Source organism: Monodelphis domestica, chromosome 6 (assembly GCF_027887165.1).
Source record: "Monodelphis domestica isolate mMonDom1 chromosome 6, mMonDom1.pri, whole genome shotgun sequence".
Taxonomy (NCBI): domain Eukaryota; kingdom Metazoa; phylum Chordata; class Mammalia; order Didelphimorphia; family Didelphidae; genus Monodelphis; species Monodelphis domestica.
This window is the reverse complement of record NC_077232.1, coordinates 124,811,902-124,831,434: the sequence shown is the minus strand read 5'-3', so window position 1 is coordinate 124,831,434 and position 19,533 is coordinate 124,811,902. Positions and strand designations below refer to the sequence as shown.

The 19,533-nt window shown below is 38.4% G+C and overlaps 1 protein-coding gene across 1 annotated transcript in view; it reads right to left on the bottom strand.

Annotated features, from left to right (window-relative positions):
* The window catches only part of NWD2 (NACHT and WD repeat domain containing 2), a 187,551-nt gene extending 173,445 nt beyond the window's left edge, over positions 1 to 14,106 (bottom strand). Inside the window, exon 1 of the mRNA XM_001374552.5 lies at positions 12,971 to 14,106. Within this exon, the coding sequence (XP_001374589.2) occupies positions 12,971 to 13,121 (151 nt within the window). The 5' untranslated portion in view covers positions 13,122 to 14,106. The remainder of the gene's footprint in view (positions 1 to 12,970) is intronic.
* Between the last annotated feature and the right edge of the window lie 5,427 nt (positions 14,107 to 19,533).

Here is a 19,533-nt window from a genome sequence, read left to right as displayed (position 1 = left end):
ATGGCAATTACATTCCATTGTATCCATTGTAAATCCATTACACTCGATTGTACCACAGTTTAACAATCTCTGTGTATAATGTTCTCCTGGTTCTGCTCCTCTCACTCTGCGTCACTGCCTAGAGGTCATTCCAGTTCCCATGGAATTCCTCCACTTTATTATTCCTTTGAGCAAAATAGTATTACATCACCAACATACACCACAATTTGTTCATCTATTCCCCAATTGAAGGTCATATCCTCATTTTCCAATTTTTTGCCACCACAAAGAACATAGCTATGAATATTCTTGAACTTGTCTTTTTCCTTATGATCTCTTTGGGGTACAAACCCAGCAGTGCTATGGCTGGATCAAAGGGCAGACAGTCTTTTATCGCCCTTTGGGCATAGTTCCAAATTTCCCTCCAGAATGGTTGGATCAATTCACAACTCCACCAGCAATGCATTAATGTCCAGACTTTGTCACATCCCCTCCAGCATTCATTACTTTATGTTGCTGTCATATTAGCCAATTTGCTAGGTGTGAGGTGATGCCTCAGAGTTGTTTTGATTTGCATCTCTCTGATTATAAGAGATTTAGAACACTTCTTCATGTGCTTATTAATAGTTTTGATTTCTTTATCTGAAAACTGCCTATCCATGTCCCTTGCCCATTTATCAATTGAAGAATGGCTTGATTTTTTAGTCCATCTGGTTTAGCTCTTTATAAATTTGAGTAATAAGACCTTTGCCAGAGGTTTTTTTAATGGAGATTTTTTCCCCCAGTTTGTTACTTTCCTTCTAATTTTGGTTATATTGGTTTTGTTTGTACAAAACCTTTTTAATTTGATGTAATCAAAATGATTGATTTTACATTTTGTGACTTTTTCTAAATCTTGCTTGGTTTTAAAATCTTTCCTTTCCCAAAGGACTGACATGTATACTATTCTGTGTTCACATAATTTACTTATAGTTTTCTTCTTTATGTTCAAGTCATTCACCCATTTTGAATTTATCTTGGTGTAGGGTGTGAGGTGTTGATCCAAACCTAATCTTTCCCACACTGTCTTCCAATTTTCCCAGCAGTTTTTGTCAAATAATGGATTTTTGTCCCCAAAGCTGGGATCTTTTGGCTTGTCATAGACTGTCTTGCTGAGGTCACTTACCCCAAGTCTATTCCACTGATCCTCCTTTCTGTCTCTTAGCAAGTAGCATATTGTTTGGATGACCACTGCTTTTTAGTACAGTTTGAGATCCGGTACTGCAAGGTCATTTTCCTTTGTATTTTTTTTCATTATTTCCCTGGATATCCTTGATCTTTTGTTCTTCCAAATGAACTTTGTTATGGTTTTTTCTAATTCAGTAAAAAAAGTTTTTTGGTAGTTCAATGGGTATGGCACTAAATAGATAGATAAGTTTGGGTAGGATGGTCATTTTTATTATGTTAGCTTGTGGATAGTGTTTTTTTCTCCTAGATCCCTGAAGATTGTTCAGGGACATTGCATTGACACTAATGGAGAAGTCCATTATGTTTGATTGTACCACAGTGTGTCAGTCTCTGTGTACAATGTTTTCCTGGTTCTGATCCTTTTGCTCTGCATCACTTCCTGGAGGTTGTTCCAGTCTCCATGGAATTCCTGCACTTTGTTATTCCTTTTAGCACAATAGTATTCCATCACCAACATATACCACAATTTGTTTAACCATTCTCCAACTCTTTCTTATTTATTTATTTAATTTATCTAAAATTGGTAGTAGTAGGTTCAGGTCTCCCACTAGTATAGTTTTACTATCTATTTCCTCCTTCAATTCCACTAGTTTCTCCTTTAGAAATTTGGATGCCATACCATTTGGTGCATACATGTTGATTACTGATATTTCCTCATTGTCTATACTCCCTTTTATCAGGATGTATTTACCTTCTCCATCCCTTTTAGTCAGATCTATTTTTACTTTGGCTTTGTCAAATATCATGATTGCAACTCCTGTCTTCTTTCTGTCAGTTGAGGCCCAATAGGTTTTGCTCCAACCTTTAATTCTAACCTTGTGAGTTTCTAGCTGCCTCAGGTGTGTTTCTTGTAGACAACATATGGTAAGATTTTGGATTCTAATCCACTCTCCTATTTGTTTTTGTTTTATGGGTGAGTTCATCCCATTCACATTCAAAGTTATGATTGTCACTTGGGTATTCCCCAGCATTTTGATATCTTCTCCTAGTTCTGTCCTTTCTTCTTTTGCTATATCCATTTAAACCAGTGGTTTACTTTTAATCAATCCCCCTGATACCCTCCCTTAATATGCTTCCTTTTCTGGCCCCTCTCTTTTTGTTCCCTTCTTGTTTTTTAGGGTCTGTTAAATTCCTTCCCCCCTCTCTTTCCCTCCCTTTTTGTACTCCCTCCTCCTACCCATCCCTCAGTTTTCCCTTCTCACTTTCTCTGTAGGATAAGATAGAATTCAAGACCCCAATGGATCTAGATGCTCTTCCCTCTCAGAATTGATTTCACCGAGAGTAAGGTTTAAGTATTACCTATTAGCACTCTCTTTCTCTCCTCCTTATAAGAGTATTCTTCCCCTCCCCTTCCCATGTGTATCTTTGTGTGATAACGATTATCTTATTTATTTTGTTTCTTCACGTATCTCTTAGTGCCATCTTTGATTCCCCCCTCCCTTTTTCTTTTTTTGTATATCATTTTATAGCACTTATTACCCCAACCTCTTCCTGTGAATGACTAAAATAGTGAATATAATTTTTGAGAGTTAAAAATAACATTTTCCCCATATTTATATATATATATGTATATATAAAAATATATATAATTTGATCTAATTGTAGCCCTAAAGAAGAAAGTTTGAATAAAAAAGACACTTTACCCCTTTTCCCTCTCTTTCTTATTTAGTTTTTCATGTTTCTCTTGATCTTTGTTTTTTGGATATCAAATTTTCCACTTACTTCTGATCTTTTCTTTACAAATACTTGGAAATCTTCTATTTTGTTGAATGTCCATGCCCTGGAAATATATGATCAGTTTTGATGGATAGGTGATCCTTGATTGAAGACCCAATTCTCTTGCCTTTCTGAGTATCATGTTCCAAGCTTTGCGGTCCTTTAATGTGGAAGCTGCCAGGTCTTGTGTGATCCTGATTGGTGCTCCTTGGTATTTGAATTGTCTCTTTTTGGGTTCTTGTAGAATTTTCTCCTTAGCTTGAAAGCTCTTGAATTTGGCAACCACATTCCTGGGAGTTGTCTTTTGAGGATTAAGTGTAGAGGGTGTTCTATGAACTCTTTCAATGTCTATTTTTATTATTTTATTTCCCCCTTGCTTACGAACATCAGAGCAGTTTTCTTGGATGATTTCTTGTAGTATGATATCAAGAATTCTGTTTATTTCTGGCTTTTCAGGTAGACCAATGGTTCTCAAATTGTCTCTCCTCGCTCTGTTTTCCTGATCTGTCATCTCAGTGAGATATTTTATGTTTTCTTCTATTTTCTCAGTCTTTTGACTTTGCTTTATTAATTCTTGCTGTTTTGCAAGATCATTGTCTTCCAGTTGCCTAATTCTGGTCTTTAAAGACTGGTTTTCCTTTTCGGTTTGCTCTATCCTGCTTTTCGTGGCTTCCAGCTATTTCTCCAATTCTGAGTTCTTGTCCTCTAAGCTGTTATTTTCTCTTTGAACTGTTTCCCACTTTTCTTGCCAAAAGGCCTCCATCTTTTTGATAAGCTCCAATTTAAATTCTTCAAGAGCTTGTGGACAATTTCCATTTTTTGGAAGGTTTTGGTGCATTTATTTGAATTTCCTCCTGTATTTCCTCTGTAGCCTGGGCTTTTCCTCTATATAATTTTTCCAGGGTCAACCCCCTCTTTTTGTTTTTTTTGGTGGAGGGAGGTTGTTGTTCCTGGGCACAATTTGCCATTACTGTGGAGGTTTTTCCTTCCCTTTTTAGTCAGAAATCTGTGTGAAATGGGCAGGCTCTCTGTGTATGGAGTTAAGGAGCAATATTTTTACCTGAGGCCAGCTTTCAAATCTCGGCAGCTTCTGCTATTTGCTTCCCTTCTCTGTGCTATCATCCCGCGAGTGCCCATGGTTTGAGCTCTTCAGCCTGCTGGGGATTCAGACATAGCTGCTCTCAGGGGTAGATCTTTGCTGGTCTTAGTCAGCTTCCAAGGACCTAGAGGTGCCCCTTACTTACTCTAGAGGTGCCCCTCTCTCACTCGCTGATTGTGGGGCACGCTGGCTCTGACTCTGGCTCTATAGGTGGGGTGGGGAGGGTAGATAAGTTCGTGTTTTTGGTGGGAGCTTTTTTACCCCATTATAATGTGGAAATGCCCAAATCCCATGTACCTTCAATGCTGTGTCCTACTGGAGAGTCCCTTCATTCTTATGATTTTTTTTTTTTTTGGTCTTTTGAGGTAGTCTACATTGGTGGGTGTGGAGGAGAGGATGAGTCTTGCGTCTACACTGCCGCCATGTTTACCCAGAAGTTCTATCAATTACTTTTTAATTATTTGTCAATCAAGGTATTCAAGTAGAAGTTACATGAGTTGTAGGTAAAGAGGATCTATGATTTGATTACAGGTTGGATTAGAGAGCTAAGATTCCTTTTGTGATTTCTCTCCCCCAAACCTGGAGTTGACTCTTGTAGTCCAATGCCTCAAGCACTAATTGTCAGTGATGAGGAAAGCTGGTGCCTCTGGGTAGAGAGCCAGGCCTGGAGATGGGTGGTTCGGGGGGGGGGGGTAAAATCTATCTTCAGATACATCCAAGCTAGGTGACCCTGGGCAAGTCATTTAACCCCAATAGCCTAACTCTTATTGATCTTAGACCTTGGTACTTTTTCAATTCTAAGACAGAAGGTAAGGGTTTTAAAGAATTGTCAATGAAGTGGGGGGGCAGGTGCTCTTAAACACTTATTAATAAATTGTAAACTTTGAGGAGGGGAGGGATCCCATTTTGTTTCATCTTTGTATAGTGACAAGCTAGTACAATGTACACAATACACATTTAATAAATGTTTTCTGAATTGAATGATATTGATTTTAGGAATTCTGCTATAAAAGCAGAATTCTCATCAACTGTAGCATACTTTAGATATATTCACTCTTACTGTTAAATTAATTGTCTAAGCTTGGAACTTAATAGATTTAAGTTTTCCTTCTGAGAGCAAGAAAGTTGTAGCCATGGACTATCTTAAGCATATTGGGGAGAAGCATTGTGGTGAGGTGGATAGACTGCTGAATGTGCAAACTGAAATAGATTCAATTTTTCTCCAATATTTTTAGAAACTCTGAATTCTCTCATCTCCCCAAAACTCAGTTACTTAGTCATATGAAAAATGGAGATAATACTACTCATAGTATTTATACTTAAAGGATTGTTAATATATAAAATGTTTTGAAAGCTATAAAATGGTGTATAAATGTAAGCTGTTATTATTTTGCCTGAATTTGTCTGAATCTATACTAGAATTCCAATATATGGGAGTTGGAAGAGGGCGAATCTTCTTAATACTACAAAAGACTAACATTCATCGCAAGTTTGTCCTAAAGAACAAGCACATGGTTTGCTTGCTGGCTCAATGTCCATTTTTTTCTGTCCTACTTTGAGTTCCTCCCTCATTTGGAGCATGAAAGTTGCTCTGAGAATAGGAAAGGCAGAGGAAAGGGAAGTTGCTATGATACTTTTGTACAAAGTCACTGAAGGACAGTTTTAATACTTGTTTCACATGAAAACAAATATTTTTCCCCTGCAGTCTATCTCCTCTCTAATCCATCTTTTACACAGCTATGAAAATTGCTATTTTTTAAAGAACAGATCTGACCATATCACTGCTTTGCTTAAGAAGCTTCATTGTCTTTATAAATACCTCTAAGAAAAAAAAAAACTGAGGCTGTCACTTAAAACCTTTCATAGGCTGGTTTTAGACCACATTCTTAGACTGATTCCACATATCTCACTCATGAACTCTATATTCCATCAAAATTACCTGTTTGCTCTTTTCTTTATATCACATCTCATCTGCTATTTCCATGTGTATAACTTTTCCCCTATTTCTGGAATGCCCCAACTTCCAATGTTTGAAATTCCAACTTCCTTTGAAGGTCCAGTGCCTTCCCATTCAAATTGATTCCTCTAGTTGCTAATACCTTCCCCAAGTTGTTTTTAGAAATAGACTTTTTATTTACCTGGGAACATTTTGCTTCTCCTAGTAGAATGTAAGTTCTTTGAGGGCAGAAGATTATTTCATTTTTGTATTTGTCATCTTTAGAACTGAAAACAGTACCTTATATGCTATAAGCACTTATATGTTTGCTGGTTGAGCAACTGATTAATCTTTCCATAGTTAAATAATGATCAATTTCCAAAGAACTTCTTCCTAACCTGCCTCCCATCTCTGGTGAGGAAACTGGACTTAAACATTAAAAGAATGAAAATGCCACCAAGACAGTGCTTCTTTACTAGGATATTTAAGTAAAACTTATATAAACATGGCTCTAGAAGGTAAAATATTTTGTCTGTGTGTAATGCACATAGTGGGTACATAAAATGCTTTTCTGATCTGATTTTGACAGCATCATTACAATTTGAGAAAATTCACAGCAACACAGGTTTAATAATAATAATAACAATAGTGAATATTTATATCACACTTACTGCCAAGAACTTTACAAATATTATTTTATTTGATCCTCACAACAACCCTATGAGGTAGGTGTAGGATTATTTCTTTTTTTTTTTTTAACAGATGAGCAAATTGAGGCAAATAGTTTTAAGTGACTTGTCCAGGTAATGAATGTCTGATGTCATATTTGAACTCTAGTCTTTCTGACTCTAATCCTAGTGTTCTATCCAATATGTGATTTAGTTGCATTATTTGGAGCTTCCAGGGAAATTAAAGATCTTCTGACCCAATAATATTACAGATTAGATAATTGAGGTCTATACATATCAAGTGATTAGCTCAAGGTCCTATGGGTGGAAGAGCAGGGATTTGAATCTAGGTTGAATGTAGCCCAATAAATACACCCAAAGAGAACTGCCACCACGAGAGGTCATAACTTTTATAGTAAGGCTTTGCCTAGTCCTCTCTGATTCACCTTTTATAAATGAATGATGCAAGTCTTGTGGTGCAGCAGAAACTGAATTATCAAAAAGCTGTTAAGCATGATTTATTAGTATAAAAAACATGTTTATAGTCTAGGTGTACTTTCTTTTGAGTCTCCTCTTAAATGCTAAATGTATTTATTATGCTGTGGGATATGATGATAACATCATCCAAGGCCATTAACTTTGCACTAACTCAAGAGAATGAGTGCCTTGTGTTTAATAACTAATACTATTTCTTTCAAACTTTTATCAATATATCTCACATTTGATTATAGTTTTGGACAAGTCACTTAACCTCATGACACCTCAATTTTCCTCACTTATAAAATAAAGACAAATGGTATTAAGTATATAAAATGATTATAGGACACTTTTAATGAGTCAAGTATAAAATAAAATTAATACCTTAATATATTTTTCTTGAAAATTAAGTTTGCCTTTCTCTTTTTCTTAGAGAATATTTTCTTATACTATTTACTACCAGGTTGTATTTGAGCTGTTTTAAGCTGATTTTTTTCTCTCTCTCCCCAGTTGTCACTATGATGAATAGGAAATGGAACTGAAGATTCTTTGGAAGACACAGTCTGGTAAGAAGGTGCTAAGTTCAGATTAAACTTTATGAGCCTGATATTAATCTGCTGGCAAAGAGAGTAGGCTCCAGCAGACCCTAACCAGTACCATATCTTCATATATGTGTGTGTGCGCATGTGTACACGCTCTGTGTGTGTGTATGCACACACGGAAGAGAGAACAAAAGTCAGAAAAACAGAAGAGGTGAAAGAAGGAGAGTGAGCAAGAGACAAAGTGATTATATAAAACGATGTAAACTGTGGTAAAATGGCTCTCCTTTTATAATTGTGATACTCCAGCTCTCTGTATAATGCTTATACCAAAAAAGTATTGGTCAGAGGCCAAAAGACAGGGTCAAAGTAGGGTTATTAATTATGCTTTCCTATTTTTCTATGAAGCATGAATATGCCTGTCTGTCTATGTAGCTTATCTCTACACAGACAGAAAACATATATGTGTTTTAGGGGTGGACACTTCTTTTAAGACAGCAGGAAGGGGAGAGTAGAGAATTCCTATGGTTTTATGATAGTAAAAGAAAGCCCTTTTTCATTTCCATACTGTTAATCTGAATGAATGACAGAACTGAGAATCAAGAGAGAAGTACCCAAGTCATGTGCAAGCTAATTACAGTATAATATTTTGTCCATTTTGTAATCATTGTATTTGCAAGGTTCAAGTCTACTAGTTCTGTACTGGAGACCATGGACAGAGGTCTTTCTGACTCTACCCTCTCTTTGTTCTAATCTATGCCAGACTAATCACAAATATGGTCATAGGACTTTACTGCTTCAAATCATTCAATAGGTTCCTCTTACCTACTGAATAAAAGTCACCCATTTTTTTAGCTTTATCTCACAGTACTCTGCTTCACATATTTTATGTTTGGCCAAACTGGGATACTCACCACCCACTAATCAATCAATCAAGAAGTATTTATTATTTACTATGTTCCAGGTACTGTGTTAAGCACTGGGGATACAAAGACAAAAGTGAAATAGTTTCTGCCTTTGAGGAACTGGGATTATCTTTTTCCTAGACCAGCTGGTGAACTCTTACTTTTCCTTTAAAGCTCAGCTTAAATGCTATCTTTTCCATGAAGTCTTCTTTCCCTTGGACCTCATAGAGCATTTTGTTTACTTCTCTTATAACTTTTTTCATGTATTATTTTTGTATTATAAGTATTTATTTTTATATTAGATTCTGTGTAGTAGACCGTAGGCTTCATAAGGGCAAGGATCAAGTCTTGCCTAAATTTTGCATCTCTTTAGGTCTCTTAAATCCCTGTGATTAATATCTTGTGATATAAATATGGAGTATTTATATTTTCATATAAAACATATCAGGAAAATTATAGGATTTCCTACACTGATTAGGAGATAGTACAAGGTGACCTTTAAAGTCCAATTTCTATGTTTTTATGGTAATATCACCATACTGTAAATATGATTAATTTTTTATATGATGGGGAATGGGATGGAATTGATATGTTTTGTTGTTCACCATCTCACTAACACACATGCCCAGAAAACAAAACTCCTGTACAATACTGAAATACCCATATAGGCCACTTGGGCCAAACAATAGCAGAATTGTGGCCCAGAGGTAGAAGGTAGGACAAGAGAGAAATAAGTCGGATATGTTACACTGACATCTAGCTTCTCAGCATCTTCTGGTAAGTATATACGCATAAAGCTATTTCAGGTATTTGTAGTATGCAATCACCCAAATCTAGTTCACTCTAGCTGTCAAGAGTGACTACGAATGGTGGCAAGCATGTCTTCTAGCCTATAATATGTTACTATCAAAATGAGGCATAAGTCTGGATAGACCTGAGGATATAGGAGAGAAATGATGAAAGGTGTGTTTGTTATTTGCCCCTTTCTTGACTAAGAGGAGAGAATCCAGTCAGACCAACCTTTTGAAACAAATGCCTAATAAATCAATAATGCTAGGGAGAGTCTTTGACATAATTAGTAGAGCAAGGAACCTAATGCAAGACAGAGAGAAGCTTTTGTTTAGTGAATAAATTAGAAGTAAGCTGCTTTTAGAGAAACAACAGATAATGATCCTTGACTTAACAATTGAAAATATCTTTGGAATTGGCTGAGAATATTATAATCGATCTCACTATCATGCAACCATGTGTTTGCTGAAATGATATCCAGGAAAAGCTTGCAGTAAAGTGTTCCTTAGAAAGAGCTGTTACTAAGATTGCAAGGTGTCACACTCAGATCATAAGAAAATATCTCTTTCACTCTTTCATTCAATATACCATTCTCCTTGATGATATAGCTAAAATTCAGGACTGCAATAGTCTGCCAGGCAAGCTTCCCACTTAAGATAATTAAGAGCCATGTGGAATTTGTCTGGGTCAAGGATGTAGGATTATAGGATTAGTTAGTATTCTACTCTCTCCTTCCCTAGGAGTAATCGGAATATTGAATTTTATCTTCATGATATTGGCAGCAAATGCCAGATAATGTTAATAGGAATTATGCTGGCACCATAAGACCCAGAGTATGTTTGTATTAATATGAATTTTCTTAAGTAGATTGAACCTCCATTTAAGTTAGTAAACAAGAAAGTCTTCTTTGGTATTAATGGGAACCTTTCCTAGAATTAGGAACTTAATGATATCTTATATGCACTAAACCTCATATTTACCATGTAACAGAACTAATTTGAGGAATTGTATAAAATGTTAAAATTAGGCTTGCTCCTATATTATTTAATTTAATACCAGCTCATTAAAAATTCATCACTGTCAATAAGTTAAAAACCTAGGGAAAAATTACCTTGTTCTAAAACAAAATAAAGTCACAATCTACCTGGACCTCAGTTTCCTCATCTATAAGAATGAGAAGATTGGACTCTTCAAGCTCTAAAATCTCCTTTAACTGTTTATGAGTCTATCATTCTGCACACCATGTTAATAACAGATGTTTTATTTCACCATGTTAAAAAACCCTGTTATTTCCAAAGAAAATAATAATTTCTGATAGCTATATTTTCATTACTAGACTACTTAATCTGTTTTCTCTTTAAATGAGAGGATTTTGTGACCAGTTGATCATTTCAACATATTTTACATAAATCCTCAATATCTCCAAAGATTTTCACTTAAAGATTAAAAATAAAATTACCAACACATTTACTATTTCTCTAACGGCATTTACAAAAATGAAATTTCAGCTTTTCTATTTATAGCAAATCAATGATCTATCTCAAACTTATTCTTCTAATGAATGTACAAATATTAAGATGTATATATTATATATATATATATTCTCACACACATATCCTGTATATATCCTATTAATAAGTATATCTTAAGAAAAACCTACACATAGATTTTTAAATGTTTTTGACTTTTTAAAAGCTATATCATAAAGAACTCACTTAGGAATATCTGACTAGAATATTAAATAGAGAACTTCAAGTGTTTCTCCCCTCCTTAAGGAAAAATTTTCTTCTATTACCTTACATTACTAATTAATGTGCATGACCCATTTCATTGTTCCTACAACTTCCCTGTCATAATTTTAAAGTTGAACTGGAAACTTCTGCTGCAAGACATGAAACTTCAAAAAACTGCATTGTTTGTCTTCCCTGCTAACAAGCAGAACAGTACAGATTATGACTGAAAGCTAAGTATGGGGAAGTGGAATTCAATTCAACTATGATGCTATTTGTGTAAGCAGAGTTTATTAATTTCAGCTCCTAAATCCTCACTTTCTTCATTTGAAAGAGGGATAGTAACACTTGCACTTTCAGAGATGGAGAAAGTGCTTTGGAAATCTCAGAATGCTGTACAAATGTAGGTTATTATTAAATAAATATTGTATCCAACTATTTTTAAGGCTAACTATTATTGTCTAGTTTTAGTAGACTCTTTAGTAATTTTTTTACTGTATAACTCACCAGCAAAAATAAATTAACTGGAGAAACATTTAATATAGTCCTACAACATGCTTAACTGCACTAAGAGCTAGAAAGAAAAAGTTAACTACAGTCCCTATCTTCAAAGAACTTATATTCTGTAGGATCATATGATAAATGAACAGATCAAAACAAGTTACTTTGAAGAGGGAGGGAGCACTAACTATTAGGCAAACCAGGAAAGATTATTTTATTCCTCTATAGCTTGTGCTCATAGCCCAATATCACTTTTAGAAAACATCTAGACTCAATATCATCTTTTCCAACTTACTGTGGTCTACTGGGGATGAACTAACAGCAAGCAAATGAAGTAACAACAAATAGACAAAGGGAGGCAACTACAAAGACTAATAATGAACAACTAGGACAAAAATTTACTAGATGTTCGTAATACACCTGATAAACTTGTAATGATTTAACAAGTATTTAGTGAGCACTCAGTAAGTATCCAGCAACATTACCAAGCTGCTTGTGACCCACATCTCAAGCTTGGGAAAGACACCACTGAGCCAGGAATGTTAATCAATATAAGGGCCAAAATTATGCATGGGTAAAAATCCAGAAGGAGGATTTTAGAACAAGTAGGCACTTAAAGAAAATTATTGACTCGAGTCAGGCACCAACCAACATCTCTCTACTCCAAGAACCACATTGAGTGCTAGCAGCTGCCCTGGGTCACCCTTGCCACTCTCTCCCCATTCCCCTCAAACAAATTGCTTCACTTCACCTCTGTCTCCACTTCAGTTTAGTTTAAAAGTCGCATCCCTAAAATCATCTCAAAGGGCGAAGCCTTTTACAAGGAAGCCTTCAGTCAGCACAGGAGCTAGCCTGACTACACTGCGATGACCCTGTTCTAAGTAAGACGAATCTTTCTTACTGTAGTAGAGAAAGTGGGAAAGGAAGGAGATGTTGCCTTTATGTTGCTGGGGAGCGCCAGCAGCTCCAACATAAGATTGTGATTGACGAGGCAAGAAGCAGCTTTAACCTTAAAGAAAAAGGGAAAGGGACGCAGTGGGGTGTGGGGAGCCCTAGACTCGTGTTGTAGATTATCACTTCTGAGCTGCGCTAGGGCTGGCAGGCACAATTCTGAGCATCGCCAGGTGGCTCACCCCGGCATGTGTGTGGGTCCTGGGGGAAACAGCAGGCAAAGGGCGGGGTATAGATGTGGGGAGAAAAAAGAAAAAGTAGTTTGCTTAAAAAATATTCGAACATGCCCAGGGTAGCAGCCGCTTTGTAGGGAAAGAGGAAGGTGGATAAGTAGAGGAAAGAGAGAAGCTTATCAGTCCACTAGACCCACACTCCAGGTACCAGAGATCAGACAGACAGGCAGACAGCCAGACCCAGGCAGAGGGGAAAGGTGGAGGACCTTGAGCAAGTTACCTTCAGGATTGGCGCTGATGAAGACCCGGACGCTTCTGCCGGCCGGCACTAGATGGGAAGGCAAAGCCGTGAGGTTTCCGGAGAAAGCCGCCCGCCGGAGAGCAGAGTCTCGGGCACAGGGCAGCTTGCTGCCCGCTCCAGCCGGCCACATCGCCCACTGTGGCAGCCGCCGCCGCCTCCTTCTCCTCCTCCTCTTGGCCCTGGCTCTAGCTCGGTAACACTGAGTAGGGCGGTCCCCAAGAGACCGAGGCTCAAAGCCGCCCCGAGCTCGACACCGCAGCTAGATCAGCTGCGCGCACCACCTGCCAACTGGGAGCGGCCATACGAACTTCCCAGTTCCTTAGGCTGCTGCTGCCCCCACCGCTTCTCCTCCTCCTCTTCCTCCTCTTCCTCCTCCAGTGTCTTCACCGCGGCCAGCCAGAGGAGCGCGAGGTCAACTGTGGCGGCGGCTACTTAAGCAGCACAGGTCTGAGCCTCAGAGCGAGTGAGGGGAAGCTACTGGCATCCTTTCCTCTCCTCCACCTCCGCCGGCCCCTCTCCCCCTAGCAGGAGCCCCCTCCCTCCTTTTCTGCACTGTACCGCAGCAGGAGAAGGGTGGAGGTGGCGGTGGCAGTGGTGAACGAGTGTGAGTGGGGTGAGGAGGGAAAAAGCAAACTTTCTACGCCGAAGATCTCCCGAGTTTATTTTCAGACTTTGGGATCTGGCACTCGGCACACCAGCCCACTAAGCTTACCGCCCCCCCAAAACCAAAAGGTTGTTGTTAGAGGGAGGTGTTGAAATGGGGCGGAGAAAGGCAGGGAGAACCTCCAGATGCCTTAGGACTAGGCGTCCTTACAGGTTGTCCCACTTTCGTCCTTCTGTTCAATGAATAATAAAGGCTTCAAAAGAATTATCCTTTCCTGTGGGGGGAAACTTCTTGTCCGAGAGTTAAAAAGCACGAGAATCTCTTCCCAAGAGCCTGCCCCCTCTCCTCATTAACGAGTTTGGGCACCTTCACGTGTACTAAGTACAGTGGAAGGATGCCCAAAGTTAGACGCCTGAGTGCGCACAGGCGCACAGGCAGCCTGACCCCTCTCCGAACTGGGTTCGCTGCTCGCTGGCCAGAGAAACAGGAAAACGTCTTTTAAGTACTGAATGAAGCAGAAGGACGTTTCCTCTGCTATTAAGTCAAGCTGGAGGTGAGGCTGCAGGGAAGGGCTGGCTGAATTTTCAGCGCTGTAGCATCCCCTGGGCTTTTTCTACTGTGCTTCCACCCTCCCTTAGCTGGGCTGGGCGGAGCTGGGATTTTTTTTTTTTAAATAAACAGTTACTGTTTATTTAAACTTACTGTTCTCCTGGTCGGTTGGAAACGAAACCAGGTCTGAGACCTTTCTTTGAGTGGAACCCGCTAGGAAGCCCACCTAGCTCGTGTACCAAGGAAGGGCTCGGCGGGTTGTTTTCCTTCCCAGGAGACAGATTATTAATTCAAACGGATGTTGGGGATCAGAATAGCCCAGTTGCTAGCAGGGATGCAGGGACCCAGTGTGGTGCTTCAGAGAAAGCAGCTCTTCTTTGCAGAAGCCGGTGGTGGGGCTTCTTGGAAAGCGGCTCCCCTGAAATTTAAAAAGAAAAAAATAAAAGGGTTTTGGTCGAGGGGTTGGGGGTGGGGTGGGGCCAGGGAAGTAGGAGAGGAGAATGTCTTGGAGGCTATACCAGCTTGTTGCTCAGGTTGCTTTCTAGTTCAGAGAGAAAGGGTGGGGCTGTTCGAGCCGGAGATGCCCTTCAAAAGCACCGGGATGCTTCTGGTGCGTCTCCCAAAGGGCTGGTGGACTGGGTGGGTGTGGCTAGATCTCAGGGAATCCAGGCAGAGGTGTGAGGGACTGGTTCTAGAAGCAAAAGGAAGAAAGGGCTGGCTACAGGTTGGGAAAGATCCCACTTTCCCTTAGTGCTTTACAAATGCTCCCCTCACAACTCCCTGAGGTAGGTGTTGTAAAATACTGTTATCCCTGTTTTACAAATTAGACCACTGAGGCTCAGAAGTTAAGGGATTTATACAAGGTCATCTAACTAAGTGGTATCAGTCAGGATTTCAGTTTTATTTTCTGGCTACAGGCCTAATGATCTATCCAGGACATAATACATCTCTGCCTTTTTTTTTTTTAAATGGAAACTGGAGCGGAGGATCCTTTATTAGTTCAGTTGTACAACTATAGCTAAGGTCTTTAGAACATTTTTCTCATCAGAGGACTTTCTAACAGTCCTTTGAAACAAAGTGTATTATCCTCTTTTTTTTTTTAAAGTAGAGGAAGATAGTGAATCCCTAACGATCTCACAGCTTGTTTCAGAGCCAGGAATCACCAACAACCTCTAGATTGGAAAGAACCTCAATCTCTATACAGGTTGTTGTTGTTGTTGTTGTTATTATTATTATTATTATTATTATTGCCACCAGTATGCACCCCACAGGACAGTTTCAAAAAAGGCCAATTACCAAATAAGTCTAAGAACCAAGGAAAATTAAAACATTTAGAGTTTAAATAATTCTAGAACAGGAAGGAACCTTGGAGGTCATTTAGATCAAGGGCCCTCATTTTATCCCTGATCACTGTCAGCAAGCTTAAAAGGCCTTTTTAAAGGCAACACAAGTGTTAAATAGCAGAGATTTGATTTGAACCCAAATTATCCAAGTCCAAATCCAGTGCTTTTGCTACTGCTTCTCAGAAGCTTTGATGGGAGAGAGGGGAGAAACAGTCTACAAGCGCCCCCAAAACAAGGCAAGGAGCTCTCTGAACTTTTTGCCAGGAGGGAGCTATTTTCTTTTTTGCAGAAGCCTGAAGATGGGAGATGCTGACAGTGACCACGAATGAAAGGCAGCTAATGCTCTAGAGTTAGGCAGTACAATTTATAGCCTTTCTCTCCCCACTTTATAATCTAGCAAAACTACTTAGAGGAATAACCAATTGTGTCACCAATTTGAAGGACAGCTAGGTAAAACTTTAAATATCTTTGTCTACTTTGAGATCCCCCCATGGGGACTGTTTCCTGGCCTGAATTAATTTACCTTGTTTGTTTGGTGGTACAGAAAAGCAATTGATGAGGTTGTGATGCTGGCTCTGAGCTTATTGCCATTTCTGTGGAGTATACTGGATTTTAGAGGCAGCACTTCCATCTTTTGGAGCTAGGGGGCAGACAGCTCTTTCTTCTTTGATATGATACATTTCTCACAAACGGTCAAACTAAGTAACTTTGAACATGCAAAAATGTTACATTAATTAAATATACACATTCCCACCCCGTACCAGCATACCATTGCTCCTATGGTTGATATCTCTGAATGAATTGGAAACTCTCTGTCATGAGCCTGGGAGAAGCCTAGAAGGTTAATTTAACTGCACAGATTCTATTTAGCCTACTGAAAATTTTTATAGCGTGGAGCTCAAAAAAAGGTCAGTTGAACTTAATTTGACTCATAATACAATAGGTTTTTTAGGAAATTCAGACACAAAAGCTCATTTCCAGTGCATACTTCAAAGGACTTGGAAGCATTAAGAATCAAATTTCTACATCTTTTCTGTCCCCCCCCCCCCTCACCTCACCTTCTCTTTTTGTCTTCTACATCTTACCTAAGTCTCAATGTGCTGCATTTGCTTATTATGACTTTGGAGTTTTGGCAGCTTCTATAACCTAATTAACTGTCCCAGACAGGCCACAGCTTAGCTTCAGCCAATGTCACTGCAGATGAAGGGCAAAAGGAATGAATTCCATAGACACACAGTCAATGAGACTAAGTTCAGAAGGACTTACCTGAAAACTTAGCCTAACTAGTAGCATGAGCCAACTAACCACTGCCAGCTTTGCGTGATTACAGGGGTACTTGTAAATATTCCTAACCTCTCAGCCAAAAGAAGTATTGCTATGTATTGGAGATAAAATCCTTAAAATGAAATTATTTCTAGGAAGGTTAGTTTAGTACATTAAGTAGCTAATACCTAATTCAGTAGATCTCTTTTGTCCATTTTAGGAGGAACCTGCTAATAGTGATCCTGGAAATCTGAGGACAGGAGAGTACACAAATGGGAGGTAGCTAATATTAATTTAGGGACTATAGAGAAAACATCCCAAAGTTCCCTTGTGACTCTCAAGGATTCTGAGGGTAAATCAGTTTAAATCAATTCAACAAGCTTTATTAAATACCTACTATGTGTTAACCATTGTGCTTTATACTGGAGATTCAGACAAAACAAAAAGAGTTCCTGTCTTAAAAGGATTTTTATTCTGTTGCCCAATATAAATCTGGCACCTCCAGGAAAGGAAAGGTCAACTCAGTGATGCTACCTTACAGGAACCTGAGAGATTTAAAGTATCTTAAGAAGGGAACATTGTGTGAGAAGAGAGGAAAAATCACAGGAATGAATTAGTAGAATTGAATGCCTAAGAATCATTAGCTTACTTGAAAATATCACCTTTTCAGACAGTCTGGGCGCTAACTTGGATGATGTAGGATTATTGTATCTTATTGCCAAAAGGGAACTGAAAGGATCTGTTCCTCCTGAAATAATTAAATATGTATAGCCTGACCATTTAAATAAAATTAATTCTATTCTACAGTAATACATAAAGATAACTTGTATTGGCTGCCTACTATATGTTTAAGCATATATTTGACTCATAAGTATACACAATAATTTTTTTCATATAATTTGGAATGTATGAGTCAATTACATAAAATTCAAGAATATCCTAAGTAACAATCACTTTGGGGATTTAATTTTTTGGGGCTCACATTGATGGTCTTTTACTTAGCAAAATGGTAGTTTTCTTAATTGATGAAATATAGGTTGCTAGTATACTTCTTACCAAAGATTTTGATAGATATTTCTTTAGAACTTGTACACCATCAAAAGAAGCTTTAAAGTATCTTCTAGATATGAATTGGTACCGATTGGAGGTTCTCTAGTATTACAATTTTATGAACTCCAAACTTTTTTTGCTCTGCCATTTTGTGGATCCTAAGACCCTTCCTTACTAGAAGGAGAATGGTGTGTCTTGTTGACATTTCTTTTTCTTTAGACCTCTGTATGAAGAATGCATTGACAAACTGTGTTTATCTGAGAGTAGGTTCCAAGAGTAAGGGTTCCAAGAGATACATTTTCTATCAATAAGGCTGAAAGTTAAAACGCTCATTTTTTTTTAGCATGAATATGAGAACTGGTCAACAGATATTTATTGTGTCTCCTATGTTATAGGTATTGTGCTTGTCTCTATTTGGAGAAAGACAAAAATGAAAGTTTCTGTTCTCTATGGGCTTATAATTTATTAGGGGAGCCAATGTTGTGGAGAAATAGTATGGAGGTAAAAATTATAAAATTTGACAACTGATTGTAAATGTGGTGTAAGAGAGCAAGCATGATGAGTCGAGAGAAATGCCAGAAGCTGGATGGATAGTGGTGGTCTCTACAGAAGTGTGGAATTTTTTTGTGTGGGAAATATAATGAATTCTGTTTTGGACACATTAAGTTTGAGATACATAAACGATAGAGGGAACTGTGCAATAAGCTGTTGGTATTGTGGAACTGGAGCTGTCTATATGGGTTTAAAAAAACCCATTACCTTCTGTCTCAGAATAGATACTAAGTATGGGTTCCAAGGCAGAAGAGCAGTAAGGGCTAGGCAATCAGGGTTAAGTGATTTGCTCTGGGTTGCACAGCTAGGAACTCTTTGAAGTCAGATGTGAACCCAGGATCTCCTGTCTGCAGGCCTGGCCCCCTATCCACTGAGACACCCCACATAGATTTGAGAGTCATTTGCTAGATGCAATGAACCCATGGTAGTTGATGAAGTTACCAAATGAGAGAAGAATCTCTACTTTGGGTAGACCTTTGGTCAATCTAGTTCTTCTTAATTGTACTGACTTGAGACATGCTACAGTAATAGTGCGATGCAATGGAAAATACACTTGATATCAAGTTGGAGGATCTAGGGTCTAATTCCACTTCTTTTGCTCACTTTATCTATGTTGTTGGCCAAAGCACTTAATGTCCCTCTGGGTATCAGTTTTGGTCATGTATAAAATGAGGGATTTATATTAGTTAATTAGTAAGGTTCCTTTTAGCTCTAAATCAATGATCCTTCCTTTCCCCAGTAGCATAGAGATCCAGAAACTTCCAGAATTAAGAAATTTGGACAAAGGTGAGTGTAACAAACCTTGTACCTAATAGAAGAGACTGATATTGTGGAAGTAAATGGTTCCCCAGCCACTCCTGTGCCTTGCTTGCTCCTAGAACAAAAGGCCACAACAAGGGGTTGGAGGATACCACAGAATTCCTAGACTAGGTAGAAGAGTTCTAAAACCAAACAGGAATCTGAGTTAGTAGCAAAGCTGGGCCTAGGATCCATTTTTTTTTCTGACTTCTCATCTACCACCATTTTGCCTTTGTTTAACTTTTAAATACCATTCCAAATCTGTATTCACTTTTGCTGCTTAGTCATCTACAAAATGACTCCTATACCATTAGTATGGTACTAAGATTGACCAGAGGGAGATGAGGAAGAAACATTTTTCAATATATTCCTAGGTTCCCATT